Raw genomic sequence first — 20059 nt, 5'->3', positions numbered from 1 at the left:
ATGCAGAAGTCAGGGACAAAGGAACCCTGATTTTAGTGCTGCACATCAGATCTTTGCACAAATGCAGAGAGATTTTCCTGATCACCAGATTTGAGGTGGCCTGCTGGCCACTTGCTGTCACATTGTCAAGCTTTATCTTCGTGGCATGTGTCACTAGTAACATCTCCTTATTCACTTATCTGGGTTGTATTGTGGTTGTTTATTATTCTTCCACATTCTACTACTGTGTGTTCCATGATAAGAGGGATCTTAGGTATCTTGTCCAGTGCAGTACACCCATGGTGACCTCTGTGAGCTCTCAATAAATGTTTGTTAAACAGTATGTAGACGTGATAGAGGCGCAACTTCAGCTCCTCTCTCTGCTACTGGGCTGGTGCCTGCCCCAACTTCCCTCCAAGGACAGACCCATTTCCTGCAACATTAACAGGCCATGACCTCTGGGAGTGGGATTATTAGGCATTTAAAGGCTTTGTCCAATGCGTCTCTTTCTTAGGCTTCCCACCTGAGATGTTGATTGGGTTTTACCTTTTGGGAAAAGTCCTCAGCACTTTTGAACTTCATCTTTTTCCCCATGCAGTGAAATCAATTACCTTCTAAATCACACACACACACACACACACACACACACACACACACTCAATCATGTATATCTCTACCCTGAGGGATGCCCATCTCACTCTCTCCACAGGAAAGATGGAACTCACTGGTCCCAAAACGTATGGCAAGAAATAAGAAAGAGGGTCTGTGTGCTTCAATCTTTTTTTTTTTTTTTACAATTTGCATTTTCATTTGGAATATAATTTGCTTGTTTAGGTACAAATTCTGTACTTAACCTAAAAACAGATTCTCATTCTGTTTTTGTTTTCCTGTATAAAACCTAATGACCCTGTTTATAAAAAAAAAGTGGAAGTGAGTCAAAATTTGGGAATTCCTGTGTACCTAATTATTATACCATTAAAATAAACTCAAACACCATCATCTTTATTTCTATACTAAAATTTGACCATGGTTTTCAAATTGATGGATCTGTCACGTAATAGCTCGTAATTTTGCAACTTATGTGAGGAAGTACATTGTCCTCTTCAGAGTCCTATTTCAAATTTGGCACTTAAAACCCCCAAGAGCTCAACTTCGCTCACCATGACATTTCCTCTCATCAGAAGTTTTTAAACTACAGTTAAAAGGAAGGATACAGAACCATCATATCAGGATGCTGGCACGGTATCACGCAGACCAATTCAAAAGGATAGGACCAAGGTAGGAAGGGTTGTCCAAGCCTTTGCCTCCTGAACTCAACACCACCATCCCCATTTGTGTCCTTACTCTGTCCCTTTAGAATAAGAAGTTTGTTTATTGTCTATCCAGAAGAACAGACTCATTTCGATAAAATATCATGACTTCTGCTTTTACTAGCCTACCCTGTGATAATTATTACTGATCAGTAATAGTCATTTTTGAGTAGCAAACTCTACTTGGAATAAATAAAATGGTAAAATGGGTCTTCCAATAAGTCTATGAAAGTATTTCAGATCTTTGGAAACTTCTCTTTGCTTTCTTCTTCTTTCTTTTGAGTGGGGGCAGTGCTAAGAATTAATTCAGAGCCTCATGCATGCTAGGCAAATGCTCTACCATTGAGCTACACATCCAGCCTTGGAAACTTATTCTTGAATGCTATATCTATGACATTTTAACACCATCACTAACTGCGACACTTGTAACTAATGAAAGATAAAGTGATGTTCAAAATGAAGGTCAACAAAATGGCAAATGTAGTAGCCATAAATACGCCTACTACATTTTATCTTCTTAACATATGCTAAACCCCAATTCATCTGAAATGCAATTTTATGTAATTGAGTATTGCTTGGGAAAAATATGGTCCAAGAGGGACTTTAGAGTTTTGCTGTGCTGTTCATTTGAGGTTTGAGTTTTATTCTTGATTTTACATTTTAAGCTATATAAAACCATTCGTTTTCACTCATCTATTCACAAGACAGGGCTGGAAGTAAATACATTTTAATGAATATGTTTTTAATAAAAGTAGACTCCAAAGTTTTTGATAAATTGAAATTCAAAATAGATACAAATAAACCCGACGGTCAAATTTGCAATGACAAACTAGTATGTTAAAACTATCATTACGAAAAATGAAGTTTGAGATAAGTAAACACTGAAGTATTTCCTAGGGAAAAATAGCAAAGTAAAACACCCAGTAGACAGTCTATTATAACTCAGTGTGGACACCACCAGTATATTACACAGAGTAGACTTCACTTCTCCAAGTGCAAGGAAATGGAGCCGAACTGAATATTTTTGCATTCCCTTCTAGTAAGAAAATCCCTATGAGATGACGAACATGCAAAGTGAGCAGCAAGTTTTCAAATTTAGTACTCGATTTCATTTGGAGTATGAAATGGTCTCATACCACTCCAACAGCAAACTTGAAAAAGCAAAAGAAAATAAACCACTACATTATTCTTACTGTTTTTTTCCTCATGTTTATTTATCCCTTCATTTTCTCATTTTAAATTTGACATTGTGAAAATTAAAGTTACTTTTCTTCCCATGATTTTCCACCTGACACTGCCCATGATTGGCAGCAACAGCCACACAAACTAATAAGGATATGGTAAAAAATATTGAAAGGCTGCAAGAGATTAATCAAAACCCTATTTCCTATTTTAGGCAATATATAGAAGAATGCTTCATGCGATTGTTCACATATCTTTGTCTGCTTTTTCTTGGATCATTAGGTGGCATTCCTTGTAGGACCAGTTAGCAGCCTGCCTGAAAGACACTACACTGGTACCTACCACTAAAGCAGAGATCTCCCTACACACCTGCCACTCCCTGATATTCACCTCCAAATCCTCTACCATCAGGCAGTCTCTTTCAGGGATTCAATATGGGGAAAATATAGGAAGAATTTAACATTTTAAAAATTGGGAACTGCACAGTCTACAGCCTTGCTACTTGCATATGTACATGAGTATGAAGTCATACTCTGTGTGACTCCATAGAACATCATAAATGCTGAAAGCTAAAGGCCAGGCCATGTTCCCTAACCTTTCTAGGCTATTATAACTCTTACAAATTGGAGTTTCTGCCCCTTTGTAGGGAAAGTTGAAGCTATCCCCCAAGAACCAACTCACTCAAAACAAAACATAGAGGGGCTGAGAGAGAGGGAGGAGAGGGGCAGGGAAGCTCTATGGTTTTCCAAATCACAGCACATCTGTACTACTATCACCGACAGGTCTGGAAGCTGTGTGGACAGCTCTGACACTGGGAGTATCTGAACTTATGTCTAAACTGGTACCATCACAGAGTTCACATCAGGGATCAAGGACCCTAAACCCTGCCCTGTTCAGTGAGCCCAGAAAAGCTGCTCCACTCCTTGAGTGCTTCCTGGTAATAACCTGTCTGACGACTCTCCGAAGATTTACAAATAACTGAGATGATAAAATACTTGGAAAATGAAAGTGCCATAGAAACACTAAATATATGAGCCAGGTCTGCCAGAGCAGTTGGTTTCTCTGCTGATACCAATTAAAACATGTTCATAGATGTGTTATATCTTTCATGATGCCAGCAAGTCCAGGGTTCAGATGACATATTTCTATCCTGAGAAGGGTCACAGGAGATTATGTGACTCCCTTGCCAGGGTTTATGAAACATTTTCTCTGGAATTTTTCGGCTGGATCTTCACAATAAGCCTGGGCAGATGCAATTGTTCCCATTTTAGGGGGAAAGAAACCAAGGTTCAGAAAAGTTCAACTACTTGCTCAAGATCATATAGCCAAATGAGACAGAATCCAGGCTAGAGTTCAGGTTCCTCACTCCTATTCCTGAGTGGCCCTGCCACCCAAAATGGGAAGGAATGGCCTAAAGTAATTATTTGCATTATTTATTTCTGCTCACTTTTGCTGAGCACTTGCTGTGTTTCCAGGTATTATCTCATTTAATCTCCCACTTCAAAGCAGGTACTGTTTCCTATGGAAAGCTTCACTGACCACCTCAGCCTAAAAAGAGCTCCTTCCACTAAAGCTGCACAGCGTTTTTCTCTTAACAATACTAGTCTGATATATTGTGTATGATCCTTCATTTTAGCTAAGTTTTCACATGCATGCTCTATCATGATGTCCTTGAGGATAGGAAATATATCAATCTGTGCATCTTCCAAGGCACTCAGAACAGTACTGTGTGCACTACCAAAGCCTAATTAATACTGGTTGCATGATTGGAGGTATATGATTTAAAAAAAAGAAAAAGAAAAAGAAAAACTTACATGGAACTAAGTTTCACAGTGATAAGTATTTCACATTCCAGAAAATGAGAAGCCTCAGCTCTTCAATTATTTGAGTGAACACTACATTAGCTGATTGCATTTCTGCTCTACCTCAGACATGTATATTTTCAAAGTACAGAATGGGCCAGGGGTAATCAGCTCACCCAAAGGAGAATAAAATTCTTGTATGGAACTGATCTAATCATCCAAATCTTCTTTGCTGATGGCCCCTTACCTGATAACATATTGTCTGTTTTTATTGAGGGAAACTTCAAAGTCATCTCATGCTTGTGCCTATGAATCATCAGATGGTCCTCTGTTGGGAAGCGCTGTGGCACAAATAGAAAAAAGGAATGGAAAGGAGAGATAGTCAGTTTTGTAGCACATATTTGTCATCAGAGAGAAAAAGATTTATTTAACATTGTGAATGTGACTTGCAAAAGCAAAACAATCAGTTCTGAAAAAAAGTATGAAAGCATGAGTAAAGTTACAAACTATTCTAAGCAAGCAAATGTGCTGAGATATTTCTTTCATTTATACTCAAATATATGTATGCATCATGATTTCCATTAGTTTACCAAAGAGTTAACTATATTGCAGAATCTGGCTGAGTGCTGATAATGAATAAGAGATCTTTGCTATCAGTCATTCTCTGAGTCCCCACACCTTCCCTGGGAACTTTTTAAAAGGCCTCTACTTCTATTCCCTGGATCTAACCAACTGCACTGACTAATTAGTACATTATATTTTTCTTTAGGAACTAGAAGATTTCATCTGAGGGTAGGCTTTAAAATTTTGTGTTTTACTAAAGGATAAAACAGAAAGAGGTAAATTAAAATTATATATATGTATAATTATATATATATATATATATATATATATATATATAAAATCATTACATGATTATATATACATATATTTCAAAAATGTGCCATGCCCTAATATCTGCCTGATGCTGGCAGCTTTCTTTTTAAAAAGAAATAGCATTTAAATTAATGTTTATTATGTTCACAAAAAATTAACTACTAATGGCAGCATGAAAAAATTAAAAATTTCCCATTTCTTCTTATAAACATAAGAAGACCATATCCAAAATAAGAAACTGGATTTAGATCTGTGAGGAACTGGAATTTTGCAAAACCATATGGAACTTTTCTGTAGTGGTTACTGTTTTACATAATAGTGTAAAATTAAGTCTAAGGCATGACAAGTATGCTAGACATTTATCTATAGATTAACCCAAAGTAGGAGAAATGCATGACATAGAAAAGAATTTTGATTCATGTCAGACTTTGGGAAAGAATTATATGCCATGCTTGACATATATACTACAAATGTACACCGTGACATCTGTATAGTATGTTTCTGTTTATGAAGCCCTGATCCATCCATTATCTGTTTTTTATAAGTAGACATACAATTTTATAGTAACATGACAGCTTATTTTTAGTATCCTATTCTCTGCATAGTAAATGCTTATTTATTTTTAATTTTCAGGGAATGATATTATCATTATCAATAATGCTGCTCCCAACAGTGAATAACCACATCATGTACATACACAAGACGGGGATCCTAATTAGGATAAGATATACTCCATGTTTATATAACTATGTCAAAATATACTCTACTATCATGTATAACTAAAAAGAACCCAAAAACTGTGATTTAACCCTCTCAAAAAATGCTGCTTCCAAATATTTTTGGCTATCTGATTTCTGGTCTTGAGGTGGGACTAGATTTTCTGGCCCTATTCTGTTGGATGGAGTCATGTGACTAGCCCTGCACATTTAGTCATGAATGAAAGTGACCTGTCACTCAGAGGCAAGCATGGAATTACTGGTGTAAGATCCTCTGTTATTCCCCTCATCTTTTTAATGGTGTATCATGGTGACTTGCAATACTGGAAATAGTAGTCACTCAAAAATCCTAAATCTCTGAAGAATTATGAAAAACATTTCTGAATTCTAAACAATTTTGAAGCGCTTCCTGCTAATCTATAATAGAAATGAGTTTTTTATGTTTTAAGCCATAGAAGCTTTGGGGTGATTTTGTTATTGTAACAGATCCTAGCCTATCCTGACTTAGATTGATATGTTGTAATAATTAAACTTAACAGAGTATCTGCTTTATCAAAATCAAATAAAAATACAAGAAAAGACAATTCTGCTGAACATTTCCATTTTTTGACATTTTTTTTAAAAATCCATTCAGAACTTCCTAGTTCCTCAAGATTGACAATATACATTTCAATTTCAAAGACTATAGATTTGTATTCATGAGAACAAGGGAATTCCCTGGACTGAATGCCACGAAATATTCTAAAAGTAGTTCTTTGTGTAAACAACAATTATTTACTTTTCATTATAAGTAAAAATTGGAGAGCACAGAATTGGAAATGCATGGCAATTAGGCCAATTTCTGAATAGGCAGAAGTTTGTTTTATGTGACATGATAGTTCTTTGCCTCTGTTTCATCTCTTCTCTCGTCTTTATAACATCATATATGATTGCACTCAATATGCAACACTACCACATGTGACTTAGAGACAGGGGTTAAATTTTTTTGTCTTCTTGTCAAAAACATAATTTTCATGATACACATACATATATAATCAACATGCTCATATCCCTCATTTCATATTGACCAGACATTTTTTTCTGTAAAATAATAGCCTAATGTTAGGATGTTAGACTACTTCTTAATAATTCCCATACTGGCTCATATTAACTATCATTACTTTCAAAAGGAGACACTATAAGACAACTGTAATTTTTAAAAATCAGGTAGGAAAATAGCAGCAAATTGTAAATAATCAAAATGTACAGTCTGCGACAGATGCAGAGCTGAGAGTTACTCAAAATGTGGTTAACGCAGAGGGCAAAGGGAGAGTGAAAGTAACAATGGACTATGAGATTTCAAAGAACAAGAGAAACGTGTCTCTCCTCCCGTCTAAGGATTGTAACTTAAAAGATCTCACAGGTATCGCAGGCCATGCCTAATAAAGCCAAATTTCTTTCCAAGGAGAAAAGGGAAGAAAAATCCTTCCACCTCTCCCACAATCAAATCCTGATAATTCACTTTCTCCTTTTCCAATCCCAGCCTGCACTCCCTCCCTGCAGATTCCCAGGACATGGAATGTGCCTAAAGTAAATGTCCTGATGGTAAAGATTAGCCTGACTGGGAATTCCTAATATCCCACCAGGAGACACTTGGAACTACTGGGTGACAATGATATTTTCTTAACTCTAAGTCCTCCTCAATTGAAAGATGGGCATCTTGTTATGAGAGCTGGTCAGGAAAAAAGAAATGCTTCCACAGTAAATGGGGACATTGAGTCTTAGATGCATCAAGGTGAGAAGGAGGTTTGGAATTGTCATCTAAAATCAAGAAACTGTAAAATCCTTATTTCCCACATTTGACCAAGTTTTTACTCAGTCTACTCAGTGTGCTCAAGGAAACGACCTGCTCCTTCACCAAGATGTTCAAGGTCATTCACAGAGCCTATGTAAGGGCTGGGGGTGTGGATCCATGTTAGAGCTTGCCTAGCATATTCATTGCCCTGGGTTCTGTCCCCAGAAACTCCTTCTCCCCCCGCCCCCCGAATTAAATTTTAAAACGAACCCAGTTCAAACTTTATTGTCACCTCCCAGGATTTGCATGTGACTTCATGGATTCTCCTTCATCTCCACCTGGCTCAAGGAAGGAGCATGCCCACTCCCACTTGGGTGTCTGTAGGCCCTGATCTGGGGAATCAGCATGTCCCCTCCTCCTCTTTCGCTGGTTTCTTGCCCTTGACTAAATTCAGCTTGGCTATCCTTTAATTTTAAAAAAGCTACCTCCCTCTCAGGCTACCATTATATCACACTGCTTCCCGTCACTGCCTAGTGCTCCTGAAAGAGTCCTCTATGTTTGCCACCTCCGCTTCCTCACCGCCCACTCTCTCATTAATCCTTCCATCTGGCCTCCGCCTTTCTCTTCTCCCGGGTCGGGCGGCACTGGGCAACCTATCTGCCAAATGCAACAGCCCGGCCAGGTTCTCTAACTATCCCTGCTCTAGCAGCATCTGACACCAGTGACCACACATCTGTGGCATTGATTTATTTATACCCTGCCTGACTCCCAAAAGGAGGAAAGGTAGCATAGAGTAATTCATAAAATAATGGGACAGCAGTGATTAGAAGTAGGTAGACCACTCAAAGAAGGGAGTTTAAAGCCAGAAAGATAAAAAGAAAAAAAATTTTTAAAGCAAGGCTAAACCCAAAATGCAAACCATACGCAGTCACTCTCAAGCAGGGGCAGCTTTGCCCCTGCCCCCAAGGGGCATCTGGCAAAAATGTCTCAATGTCTGGGGTTGTTACAATGGTGGAGTGTGACCAGGGATCTGGTGGATACAGGTCAGGGATGCACAGCCCCACATCAAAAAATTATTCACCCCTAAATATTAACAGTGCCATGCTTGGGAAATTCTGCCATATACTTCAAGGACTTATGTGTAGCTCTATTCTCCCTGACTTGTCTAATTATCAGGTGGTCATGCATAATCCTAGACGTTACTAGGAATCCCAGCTTGCCCCCAATTCTCTTTTTTGCCTTTGCTAGGTGTCTGTTGATCCCCTTCTATTAAATACCTTTCCCTAAAAGAGCTTCCCATTTACCTCCCCAGGTAAAGTCAGTTCCCCTGCTTTATACTTCGTGGCCCATGGTCTTTATTCAAAACTGCAAATAGAGTCATCAGATCATGTGGTTATAGATTTGATGTGTAGATTAGAAGCTCTGTGAGGGTAGGGACACTGTCTTGTGCAGTGCTGTTTCCCCAGGTCAACCAGAGTGCCTGGCACCTCCTAACTCCACAAAAATGTGCTGAGTAACTTGAATGAAACTTAATGTCTCATTGTCACACTCAAAGCAAAGGAAACTGCTCAGATTATTTGATTCTCTTGGGCTATCAAGATTTCTGGTTTGGAAAAAAAAAATGCTGAGAATCAGTTTCACCTCAGTTAGGGGATCAGGTTTTTACCTGGTTAGTAAGATGATATTTTGCACTCACCATGGAGAGTCCTGGTCTAGCAGGATTTTCTCCAGTTACTTATCAACCTATCTGTGTTTTCCTAGTGCTTCCTACTTAAGAATGACCTTCAAAACCAGTTTGCTTCAAAATAATTTTCTCTAATGCTTTCCTTATTTACACTTCGGAAATACACATTGGCACAAAATCCCCTGGTGAAACTTCCAGGACTGGAGCACGGGACTCTGGTTGCTCAGTTCACGGCTGACAACACCAACTCTTAACACCGGAAACATTTTTGTGTTTCTCTGGCTTCTTCCCTTTGGAAGGCTCCCCAAAATCTCCACATATTCCCTGGGGACATAAATAACGATGGTCCTCAACAGCTCTCCTAGGCACTGCTCTGCCCGGTACTGCCAACCCCACCAACCAGACAGGCAGGGAGAGCAGCTTGGGTCCAGTTTAGGGAAAGGGTGTGACTAATTACCACATTAGGAAGATGCCTATGCTTTGAGTTTTAAACTTGTGTTATATCCCATAAAATGAAGATCTCAGTAGGGAAGCAAGCAAGTGTGATCATTTCCCACAAATGGAAATGATTAGAACTGGGAGCTATGCAAAGGGTCAAAAGTAGGAAAAGTCACTACTAAGTTCCAAAGAGAAATGGAAAACTCTGACCTTAGGTGATGGACATTTCTAATTTCTTTCAAAAAGGCAGGTTGCAGTATAATAATCCTAGCAGCAGTCGTGGTAAGGAGACAGGGTGTTAACTGAGCACTTATTGTATACAGGCCCTATGATAATCCCTAGGTAGCATCTCATCGGATCCCCACACCATTTCTACTTGATGAGAGTCCTCAGAAGCTGAGAGATTCCACCCAGTACAGCAGGAGTCTTTCCTTCTTGAGATTTAGATACATAGGGAAACCATAGGTGCTAAAAAGTAAAGTTAGAGAGGGTTTCTTTGACTCAAAGGGGGTAATAAAACAAAACAGAATTTAAGCTATGATAGTAAAGCATTTCACTAGTCATCCAGAGGCCCAGATAGTATTCAAGTGGCTTCTGGAAAAGTAAGCACTTCCTTTTCCCTTTCTGAAATGACAGCCCTTCATATCTAATGGGCAGGATGCATCTGGTTTCACCTCTAGGGGGATGTGATGGGCGGAAATGTTCAACACCACTGTACTTCAGAGGTAAGAGAGGAGTATTTTAACTATTCAAAGAGGAATATAGTGAGGGTGAAGATGATGAGGATGAGGAGGAGAGGCAGACTTTGACAGTATCTTGGTAAAGAAGGAAAGCTCAGGGCAGGCATGGTCGCCCAGTGAGAGCTTTCCTGTCGGAGGGCGGGTGCATTTGCTGCGAGCTGGAGGGAGCACTGAGGATCTGCACACTCACCTGGGAGCAGCCTGGGGCACTGCAGACAAACGGCCTCTCCTGCTCCAAATTCATCTTGGATTCCTCATAAATCTGAAGGGTCAGAGGGAGAGGGAGGAAGGAAAACAGAAATTCATGAATATCTCCTGCTTCTGCCTGAGACTCATGAGAAAGACAGTCGCTCAGAGCCCCTTTTCTGCACCCGATTCCCAAATTCAAGGAGGCAAACACTGACATGAATGAACTCAGGTCCTGCTTTGCTGGAGTTCCTTGGCTCCGTGCCTTCCTAAGTACATAATGGAAAAAAATGCCATCAAGATGTCACAGCCAAAATCCTGCCTCTGGAAAACTACCTGTGGGAGTTACCACCAGGTAAGACCCAACAGCACAGGAAGATTCTGAGGCAAAAGGCTGACTCAGCCCTGCTGAATGTTTCTGGGACTGACTACTTAGGACAGCAGGAGATATGACAGCCCCCTTGGTAATCAGTCCTCAGTGTGAGGAGGGCCAACCCTAAACAGCATGTTAAGTGATACCCGTGATGACCCCAGCAAGCTGCAGTGTTGCAAAAGTAACCCTGGAATCAGTGTATCAGATTATTCTGCTGGTGAGTCATGGTCCCAAATTCCCTTTCAGCTCAGGTGTCTGATGAAGCCTCAGCAGAAATTACCCATATTGTAAGGAAAGAGAAGTAAATAGAAGTCAGCAAAGGTACCCCAGATATTTTGATAATTTTGTTTTATAAGCTGATTTGAAAATAATACAGGACTGAATCTGCTGACTTACTGATCTAGATAAATAAGCTGGAATGAAGTAATTTTAAGGAGAAAAATCTTATAATCCAAAATACATTAAACAATACTATGATCTTTTCTTAGGTAAATTTTCAGTCCTAAGTGTTTTCTTTAGGCAAAAATTCAGTATAGTCAAAATTACTTTTGCAAATCCTCCCCAAAGGCAGCACAGTATATATGTATGGGTTTTTGTGGTTAACAATCCACAAAGCAACATAATTTTCAAAAAAAAAAAATTTCACAGGACGTAGTACACAAATTTGTTACACAATTTGAGTAGTTTTCTGTTTTTTTAACCAATTTTAGAGTTAAGTGTACATAAGTTACATGGGCAGTTAGTGGTATATTGTCTATTACTAAATTAGAACCTATTGCTTTTACTTTGTGCACAGGAAGCAATTTGAATTTTTAAAATGCTACTTTTGCAGTGGTACATACTTATAATACCAGCTATTCATGAAGCTGAGGCAGGGGGACTACAAGTTCAAGATCAGCCTGGGCAACTTAGAAAGACCCTGTCTCAAAAAAAAGCTAGGCTCAGTGGTGCATGCCTGTAATCCCAGCAGCTCAGGAGCCTGAGACAAGAGGATCACAAGTTCAAGACCAGTCTCAGTGACTTAGCTGAGGCCCTAAGCAACTTAGTGAGACCCCATCTTAAAATAAAATAAAAAACAAAAAGGGCTGGAGATATAACTTATTGGTAAAATGTCCCTGGGGTTAAATCTCCAGTACCAAATAATTAATAATAATAATTTTTAAATAAAAAATAAAAATAAATGCTATTTGTGAGTGATTCCAAAGGGACTCCCAAAGTCCCTTTACCCTTGGAATAAGGAGCTCTGCTTATATCTATATATAAAATATAAGCTCTGCTTATATCTATATATATACAGTAGTGTTTCTTCCACCAAACACTACCGTATTTGATGTGTATTCTTTAGGAAAATATGTGCATACTTTTACTTTTCTAAAACACAAAGAGAGAAGACTTGCCTTAGGTAACACTTTTAGAAAGATATTTAAAAATTTAAAAATGTAAACCCTTTAAACCATGCTTCCTCACCCCCATGCAGTTTTCACAGAGCAATGTCCTTTTCACTCTTCGTTTGGAAAGGCTTCCTAAGGGTGCCGACTAAGATAGTAATATCCATAATTTTACAGATTTCCTGTATCAAGCGTTATTATATAAGTTCTTTTGCTGTATTCTATACATACATATGTGTTGCTTATTGAAAGGAGTCATTTTTTAATTTAAAAATTGTGACATATAATAATTGTGTATATGAATGGGGTACAGTGTGATGATTCAATAGCACATATGCAAATTGCAATGATCAAATGAGGGTAATTGGCATTTCCATCTCCTTAGATATGTATCATTTTTTAGTATCTGCACCCTTCCAACTCTTGTGCTCTAGTTCTACATAACATATATGATAAATCTTTACAGAGTCACCCTGCTGATTTATATGCAAAAAAAAAGAAAGAAGAAAAACCACAGATACTTTTGGGATCTTTCTGCCTGCCCTTGTGTGAGGAAAGTCACAAGCAATTAAATCAACTTCTCATGTCTCATTATTCATTTCTTCTTGCCATCACTGATCACAGAGCCTTCCTCCTCCCCAAACACTGACAACTTCCTTCTGAGTCTCAAAGAGTGACTTTAAAGTTGATAAAATGATTTTGACCAAAGGTAGAATAAACAGAGTAACTGGGTTATACTCTAAATAAACATATCTGTTTTTCTAGTAAAATTTTAAAAATGCTTTCCTGGAACCTTCCTGTCTATCAGCTTGAGTGCTGCCAGATCATTTAACTGCTTCATGCCTCAATATCCCCTCCTTTATAAGACATTAATCTTCAGGTCTCTTGTTCTTGAGTCTCACTGCATGGTTGAGTCATTTTTAAGTCATGGCAAAAGGGCTGGGTATCTAGTGTGTGTGTGCTTAGGTGTGGGAGACATTTGTGGACAGGTGGTACTGAATCCTCAAAGAGCAAACATCCCCTATTAATAAAATTATAAAGTATTCCCTTATTTGCCTAGGTAAATCTTTCTTGGATACCACAGAGCACTTTACCTGCTAATATAATGAAGAAAAGCCTCTTTCACCAACTAACATTAGGATTACATGACAGTGAGATGGGGAAGTGCTAAATGCCCACACTTAGGGCCTACATCTGAAAGTAGTAATTAATGATTACACTTAAATTAATATCCACGCAACAGAAGTGGTCAAGAGTGGAAGTTCTGCTGAAAGTTGAAAGAGATTCATTAATAACCCAAAGCGAAGGAAGAGCTGACCAAGCTCAGGCACTTATAAGAAGAAAGCAGTTTTCCACTAAGGACACAAACGCATCCCAAACCTTGACCTACCCAAATGCCAACCTTCCCCATAAGCTTGGGGTTATCATACTCACACCTAGTATCTCTGTTTAATATCAGAATTGGTGACCCATCTTAATTATTGATTACAATTTGCCTATGAGTCATAGAAAATACCCTGGAATTATATTCTGATGCTGGTGCCTGGTGACCTAACAAGGCTCAGCCATGTAGCTGGGACTCATCTCATGGCACCTTCACGATGTGATGTTATGATCAATAGAATTTGATATCCACTGAGCTGGGTCAGGAGAAGAACTCTGCCTCAGAAAGTACCACTGGAGAAATACAGAGTCTGTCTTCAAATCGTTTATAGAGTTTAGTCACCACTATTGGTGACTATTCTGAGTGACTACGGTCATTTTATTATTTCCTTTTTTTTTATTATATATTTTGTAGTTTTAGATGGACAGGATGCCTTTGTTTTATTTGTTTATTTTTATGTGGTGCTGAGGATCAAACCCAGTGCCTCACACCAGCTAGGCAAGCACTCTACCACTGAGCCCCAGCCCCAGCCCTTATATTTACTTTTTAAACATAAAAGAATCTGTATCAATTTAGTACATGCTAAGCAATAAATATGGACCAGATATGTTCAGCAACATAACACTGGAATAAAAGTGTTAAGGTAAAATGACAGTTGCTGATATAAATTAAGTCTGAGGTGAGTGGGTGTGTTCTATAGTGGTATATAAACCTCAACTGCTTTATTTTGATGCTCCGCAGTTCCCACATTTGGCCTCTGCAAACAGCACTCCCTTGCTAATTCCTTTCTGTGTAGGTGTTGGCAATGGTTCCACTAAATGGTGCCACTCTACCCTGTAGGCTTCATTACTTTTGTCAACCAGTTATGATCTGGTCTGCTGTATTAGTCAAGAGCCATGGTTTATTTTTTATGGTCTATTATTATGGTTCTTTTCTAGCACATATTGCAGTAATTATTTTCTCAAACAGACTCCTGCTAAAGCCTTGCATAGATTCTTTTATCATCCATCAAGTGGGGGCAAATTACTCAGACATGATTTTCACCAGGTTGTTCCACATTTGGTTCTCAGAAGTCAGGCCTCATCTTCTCATTTCCCATTCAGTTATTTTACTAGCTGGGATTTTTTAATAAACCAAGTTTTACTTGGCAATCACCATACCCTGGGCACCACTGCATAAAGCTTCCATAGTAGGCGTTCAATAAATATTTGTGGAATGGATAATGAATCCTGAATCATCATAATAAACCACCCCAAACAGCTTGCCTGTTCCCTACTCTTGTGGCAGTGGTTTTTTTTTATTTTGTTTTATTTTATTTTTATTTTTTTACTTTTTTGGTCCCCAAACCAAATTTTCAATGAGGCAAGAGCTTGTGTGTGACCCTCCATTCCACCTGTGCCCACTTATGGCCTTTGAAGTCCCCAGACTTCATGGAAAAAAGTCAGAGGTGCTTGCTTTTGGTGAACACAGTGGGGTAAAGCTAGTTTTCATAAAATCTCACATGAAAATGTATTAACTCATTATAAGTTTAACCCGTTAATGTTGCCATAGACATGGAAACCACCAAAGTCTAGTCTGTTTGCTGTGTGCCATGTATGACCCCCGCAGAGAGCTGTCTGAAAAACACATCCCATAGCTTTGGTTAGAACTAGTCATAATTGTGGTAGACACTCTCATCATTTAAAAACTTTTAAATAGTACTAAAATTCTCAAAATTCCGAATTCAGATTTATTTGCTCAACAAGAGCAAAGAGTTCACGGAGCCTTATTTTCCATCAAATTTTTTGGAAAACAACAAAAAATTCTAAAAATAAACCCTAATAGTACACAAAGTCAATTGAGATTTCCATAGCTGACAAGGAGATGACAGGCTTGATTTACAATTCAAACCCTCAACTGCCACTGGATTCCTCTGGCCTCAAGGGAGCAAGAATCTCTTCCATTGTTCAGGGTTTGACCCCACAAATTCCTGGTCTAAAATGGGAAATCTGTCCACAATGGCTGATGCAATCCATTCAAATGCTTTGCTAGCCATGTAGGGATACACTGGAAATGATCATTTCAGGAAAGGCAAACACTGCAAAAAGCAAATAGTACTAAAAACTTGGATATTTTACTGAAATACTGGAAATACGTATTTTAAATTTACAGGTTGCAACTGGACCCAGAGGGAGGGAAATGCCACATCACCTGGTTTGCTCTAGTTAGCCAAGAGTGATGCCTGTCTAAATCACAGGTGGCTGTAACCAATCCTCAGTTAACATCAACCTCCAGTCTTAATAGAAGAGCACAAATTTCCCCAATAACATCAGGCAGAGCCATTCAGTGATATGGGCTTAGGAATAGTAACACACTAAAAAGATTGTTTCAATCTGAAAGCTGGCATGTGCACTTACCATTACTGAAAGTTAGGAAAACTTCAAACCAAAATTTGAAGTATCAATGAGCACTAATGTGTTGATATGTTCTCCTTAGCTCTGGTAGTATTAACTTTGTTATGAATGCAATCTAGATGTGAAAGAAGGGCTTGAATTTTAATAATGATGTTAAAACCTTTGTCAGCTTTTATTGCCCTGCGATGGATATGGAATGAGTCTCCTTGACAAGACTCATCAGAAACGACCCTTTGCTACCTTACTGAGCCTACTAAACCACCAAAAGTGCTCCAGAGAAGGAAACTGATCCTCCCTAAAGTGTCTGGGACAGCTGATAAATAGGAGCTGCTCGAGTCAGTCTCTGCGGATGACACTCCAGATCAAACATGCTTTCCTTCTGGAAACAAAGATTATTTAATTAATTAAAATTGTTAAGGGCATAGCCAATTGTGTTTACACTTTGTGTTTCTGAGAAATTGGTCAGGGAGACAAGGAACCACACACAAAAATAACCCAACACACATCCATCAAAAACACAACTCTACTTCTATTTTATTCGAAGAGAGCTCAGTGGTAAAGCACCTGCTTAGCATGCAGGCTCTGGCTTCAATCCATAGCTCCACAAAATAAACTAATTAATTAATTGACATATATATCTATATCTATATCTATGCGCAAGCACACACACACAACACACACACACACACACACACCATATAAAATGCAATGCCTGATTCTACTTTCACAGCAAGAATACAGGATGATTCTCCTCGCACATTGGCTGACTGTTGGAAAATAATTATATATTCAATTTGGAATTAAGACTTTCTTTGGGAGAGATACTGTATCTTTCATTATTTTATTTCCTCATCTGTAAAACAGATGACCATTGTAGTAAAATAGGAACCATTCAAAGAGGTGTTATTTGAAGAGATAACTAATGGAAGCTAACTGCAGAAAAAGAGAAAACACTTTGGTCTTCAAGTATATCTTTATCCTTCAAATCTGAATATCGAAAAATGAGTTCTCTTGCATTTCAATCCAAGAAAATAAATTCTTTTGTGAGTATAGTTTTGCCTTCCCCTGTGTGTCTGTGTGTCTTCTCTGAAATTCTCTTTGTAATGTCTACTTCTTTAATGCCTTTGTCTTGCTATGTATGTGTTTCTCTGTTTCTTTGTGTGTCTATCTCTTTATATCTACCCCCCACACACACACACACACACTCTCTCTCTCTCTCTCTCTCTCTCTCTCTCTCTCTCTCTCTCACACACACACTCACACATACACACACACACTACTTTATCAGTAGTGTTCTTACTAGCTTTACTGGTAAAAAGATCGGGTAGGCTTGTTTCCTGTTTCAGTGTTATTCTTGAAGTAGGCTGCAGTTAGAATCTGAATTTCATTGGGCTATTATTATTTGCAGCTGTGTGACCTTTTTAACCCTGCTTTAAAAGTGACATTTCAGCCCTCAAGCTCAAAACGCCCGACTGCTGCAAAGTTTCCAAACCAGAGATTTATACAAGGAACAAGACCAAGAGTGAGACTGTACCTCCTAAGTGAAAATTTCACCTGAATTTGGTATGAATGGGATGTGTCCCTGTGCAATTTACAGCCAGAACGCTGCCCCGGAAGTGCTGAGCTTTCCCCGTAACCCCGTAGTGGGATACCACTGGTCCATTTAAACAAGAGAGACCCCCTCTCTGCAGAAGTACTCTCCATCCTCTAGCACCCCCAAAGCTCAGACTCCTACAACCTGAACCAGAGACCTCTTTAGGATTGTGTCACACACTCTATCATGTGCACAGACTGTCAAAACTTCCCTTTGCATGGGACCCACGGTTCCCAGAAGGAAGGATTTTGAAATAGCTTTCATCTCTGGAAACTGACCCGGGTCTTACTCCCCAAAGGAGGCCCTACCAGAAAAGTGCTTGGGCTCACGTCCTCGCCCTGACTTCTGCAGGGACCTGTGGTTTTATATATGTGGCGTTTATGCTGTATATGGGAAAGCATTCCAGTGGGATTGGATTTTCATATGTTAGATTCCTCTTTTTTTTTTTTTAAGTTTTCCATATGTTTCTTTAAATATGAGGCTTTTTTTTTCAAAGTTATAAGCTAATTTCAACCTTTGTTCTGCATAATCCTGTCTTATAACTTTCCTATTTGTGGGTTCAATAGTTCAGAACACACTCACTGAGCAGAGGCATTTGATGCGTGACATTGACCAAGTCCCCGACTGTGCCGTCTATGCCTGAGTGTGTGCATTTAGGTCCGTGTTCCTATACTTCCTCGCATTTACAGCACACATCCCATTTCTAAGAAAAGCATATTTGACGTGTGTGTGGTTAACAAAACATTAGCGTAGAGATCCTCTGGTTTTGAAGGAAATGCTGAATGGAACCCAATTGCTTGACTTGTTGCTAAGGAGACTGAATACAAACTCAGAAGACGCGCGACGGAAGGGGGCAACCTCTTTTCCTTTCTACCTGCTCTCATTATGAAATAAAGGAAAGAAAAGAAAAAGGATGAAAACTGGAACAAAAAGTGATGAGGGTTTTGAGTTAATATTGTCATCTGTACCTTTCCAGTGAGTCCTGCATTGCCATACAAAATAACTGCCCCGGGAAGTCCTGAAGGAAAAACTAGGAGAGCAAAGGAATTAAATGCAAAACTCTGTATGCTCTTCATACAGGTCAAAAGAAGCCTGCTTTACAGAAAATACAGGAGACAGCATTCTCTTTCTTTCTTTCTTTCTTGTCCTTCTTACTATAAGAGTAAAATTTACTTCTTAGATTATAACACATTCTCAAACAGGACTACTCTGCCTCCAGGTAATATTTAATATGTTTGTGGTGTGTTTGGTTTTTAAAGCATTTTTAAGTAAAATTAAAATTTTAAAATATTCTGAGAAGTCACAACTTTTTTCATCTTGCTTTTCTTTTCATACATGCAAATTTGTGGGATAGAATTGTTTCTTTCTATATTCTAAATAGGTATCCTTGCACCGCCAGCAACAAGATATGTTTGGTTAATCTAATGTATAGGCTGAAATAATAAATCAAACATCTGAAAATTTTTCTTCCTGTACCTGAATCTGAGCTACAAAATGTGAGACTGTGATTATGCTCCCTGCCCTTGGTTTTGGCAGGGCTAGTGAGAAACTATTTCATCTCACTATTAAATTTATCAATTATTACCAATCTATGATTAAAAGACACTTGAGGATGATTCTGTCAAAATGGGTGTTTTTTGCCCTTGGCCTCAGCAGAAATCCAAGCATTCCCAAGTTGTTCTGAAGAAGCCTGCAGTTGAATACCTGGAGACTTCATCCAGACTCCTAATGCACTTGGCCTCATATGTCAACCATGTGAACAACTGATGTGCTAGCAGGTCACTTAAAGGCCATGTTAAGGCAAAAATCTCAAGTGATCCAAAGATTCTGTAATCATCTAACAAGGTCCCTTTCTAAATATTTGCAAAAGACAAAATTTTTTTTCTAATTTCCAAGAGAAGATTTCATTTTCTTCTGTAGCCAAGGTTTTGAAAATATGTGAAGGTGATTTTTATTTGCTACTTGCTGGGGGGCATTTAGCAAGTGGGGCAGGGACATGGAATACACTGTCAGGTGTGGTCCTGTGCATCACTAGAGTCTTGTGTGCGACTTTTGCAAAGATAATAATGGTATGAGCACCCACTGGCCCACACCACCTAGCTTAAGGTAAAAGGCAGATAAGACTAAGGCAATTGGAAGAGTAAAACAATAAAAACAAAGGCAGCATACAGGAGAGGAAATTAAAGAACTAAATGCCCATCTACTCTTGATATACTTTTCAAAAAGCTGTGAAAAACTCA

General features: G+C 38.7%; 1 protein-coding gene across 7 annotated transcripts in view; it reads right to left on the bottom strand.

Moving 5' to 3' along the window:
- Positions 1–20059, bottom strand: part of Creb5 (cAMP responsive element binding protein 5) — a 401653-nt gene that overhangs the window by 317341 nt on the left and 64253 nt on the right. For 6 of the 7 annotated variants that reach the window (XM_015490176.2, XM_048786389.1, XM_048786388.1 and 3 more), the window contains 2 exons: positions 10692–10763; positions 4521–4614 (listed from right to left, as the gene is read on the bottom strand). In XM_015490176.2, the coding sequence (XP_015345662.2) occupies positions 4521–4614; positions 10692–10745 (148 nt within the window). In that variant the 5' untranslated portion in view covers positions 10746–10763. The remainder of the gene's footprint in view (positions 1–4520; positions 4615–10691; positions 10764–20059) is intronic. The other variant, XM_048786391.1, reaches the window with a different exon arrangement.

This window comes from Marmota marmota, unplaced genomic scaffold, assembly GCF_001458135.2.
Source record: "Marmota marmota marmota unplaced genomic scaffold, marMar, whole genome shotgun sequence".
NCBI lineage: Eukaryota > Metazoa > Chordata > Mammalia > Rodentia > Sciuridae > Marmota > Marmota marmota.
This window is presented reverse-complemented; position numbering and strand designations above follow the sequence as displayed.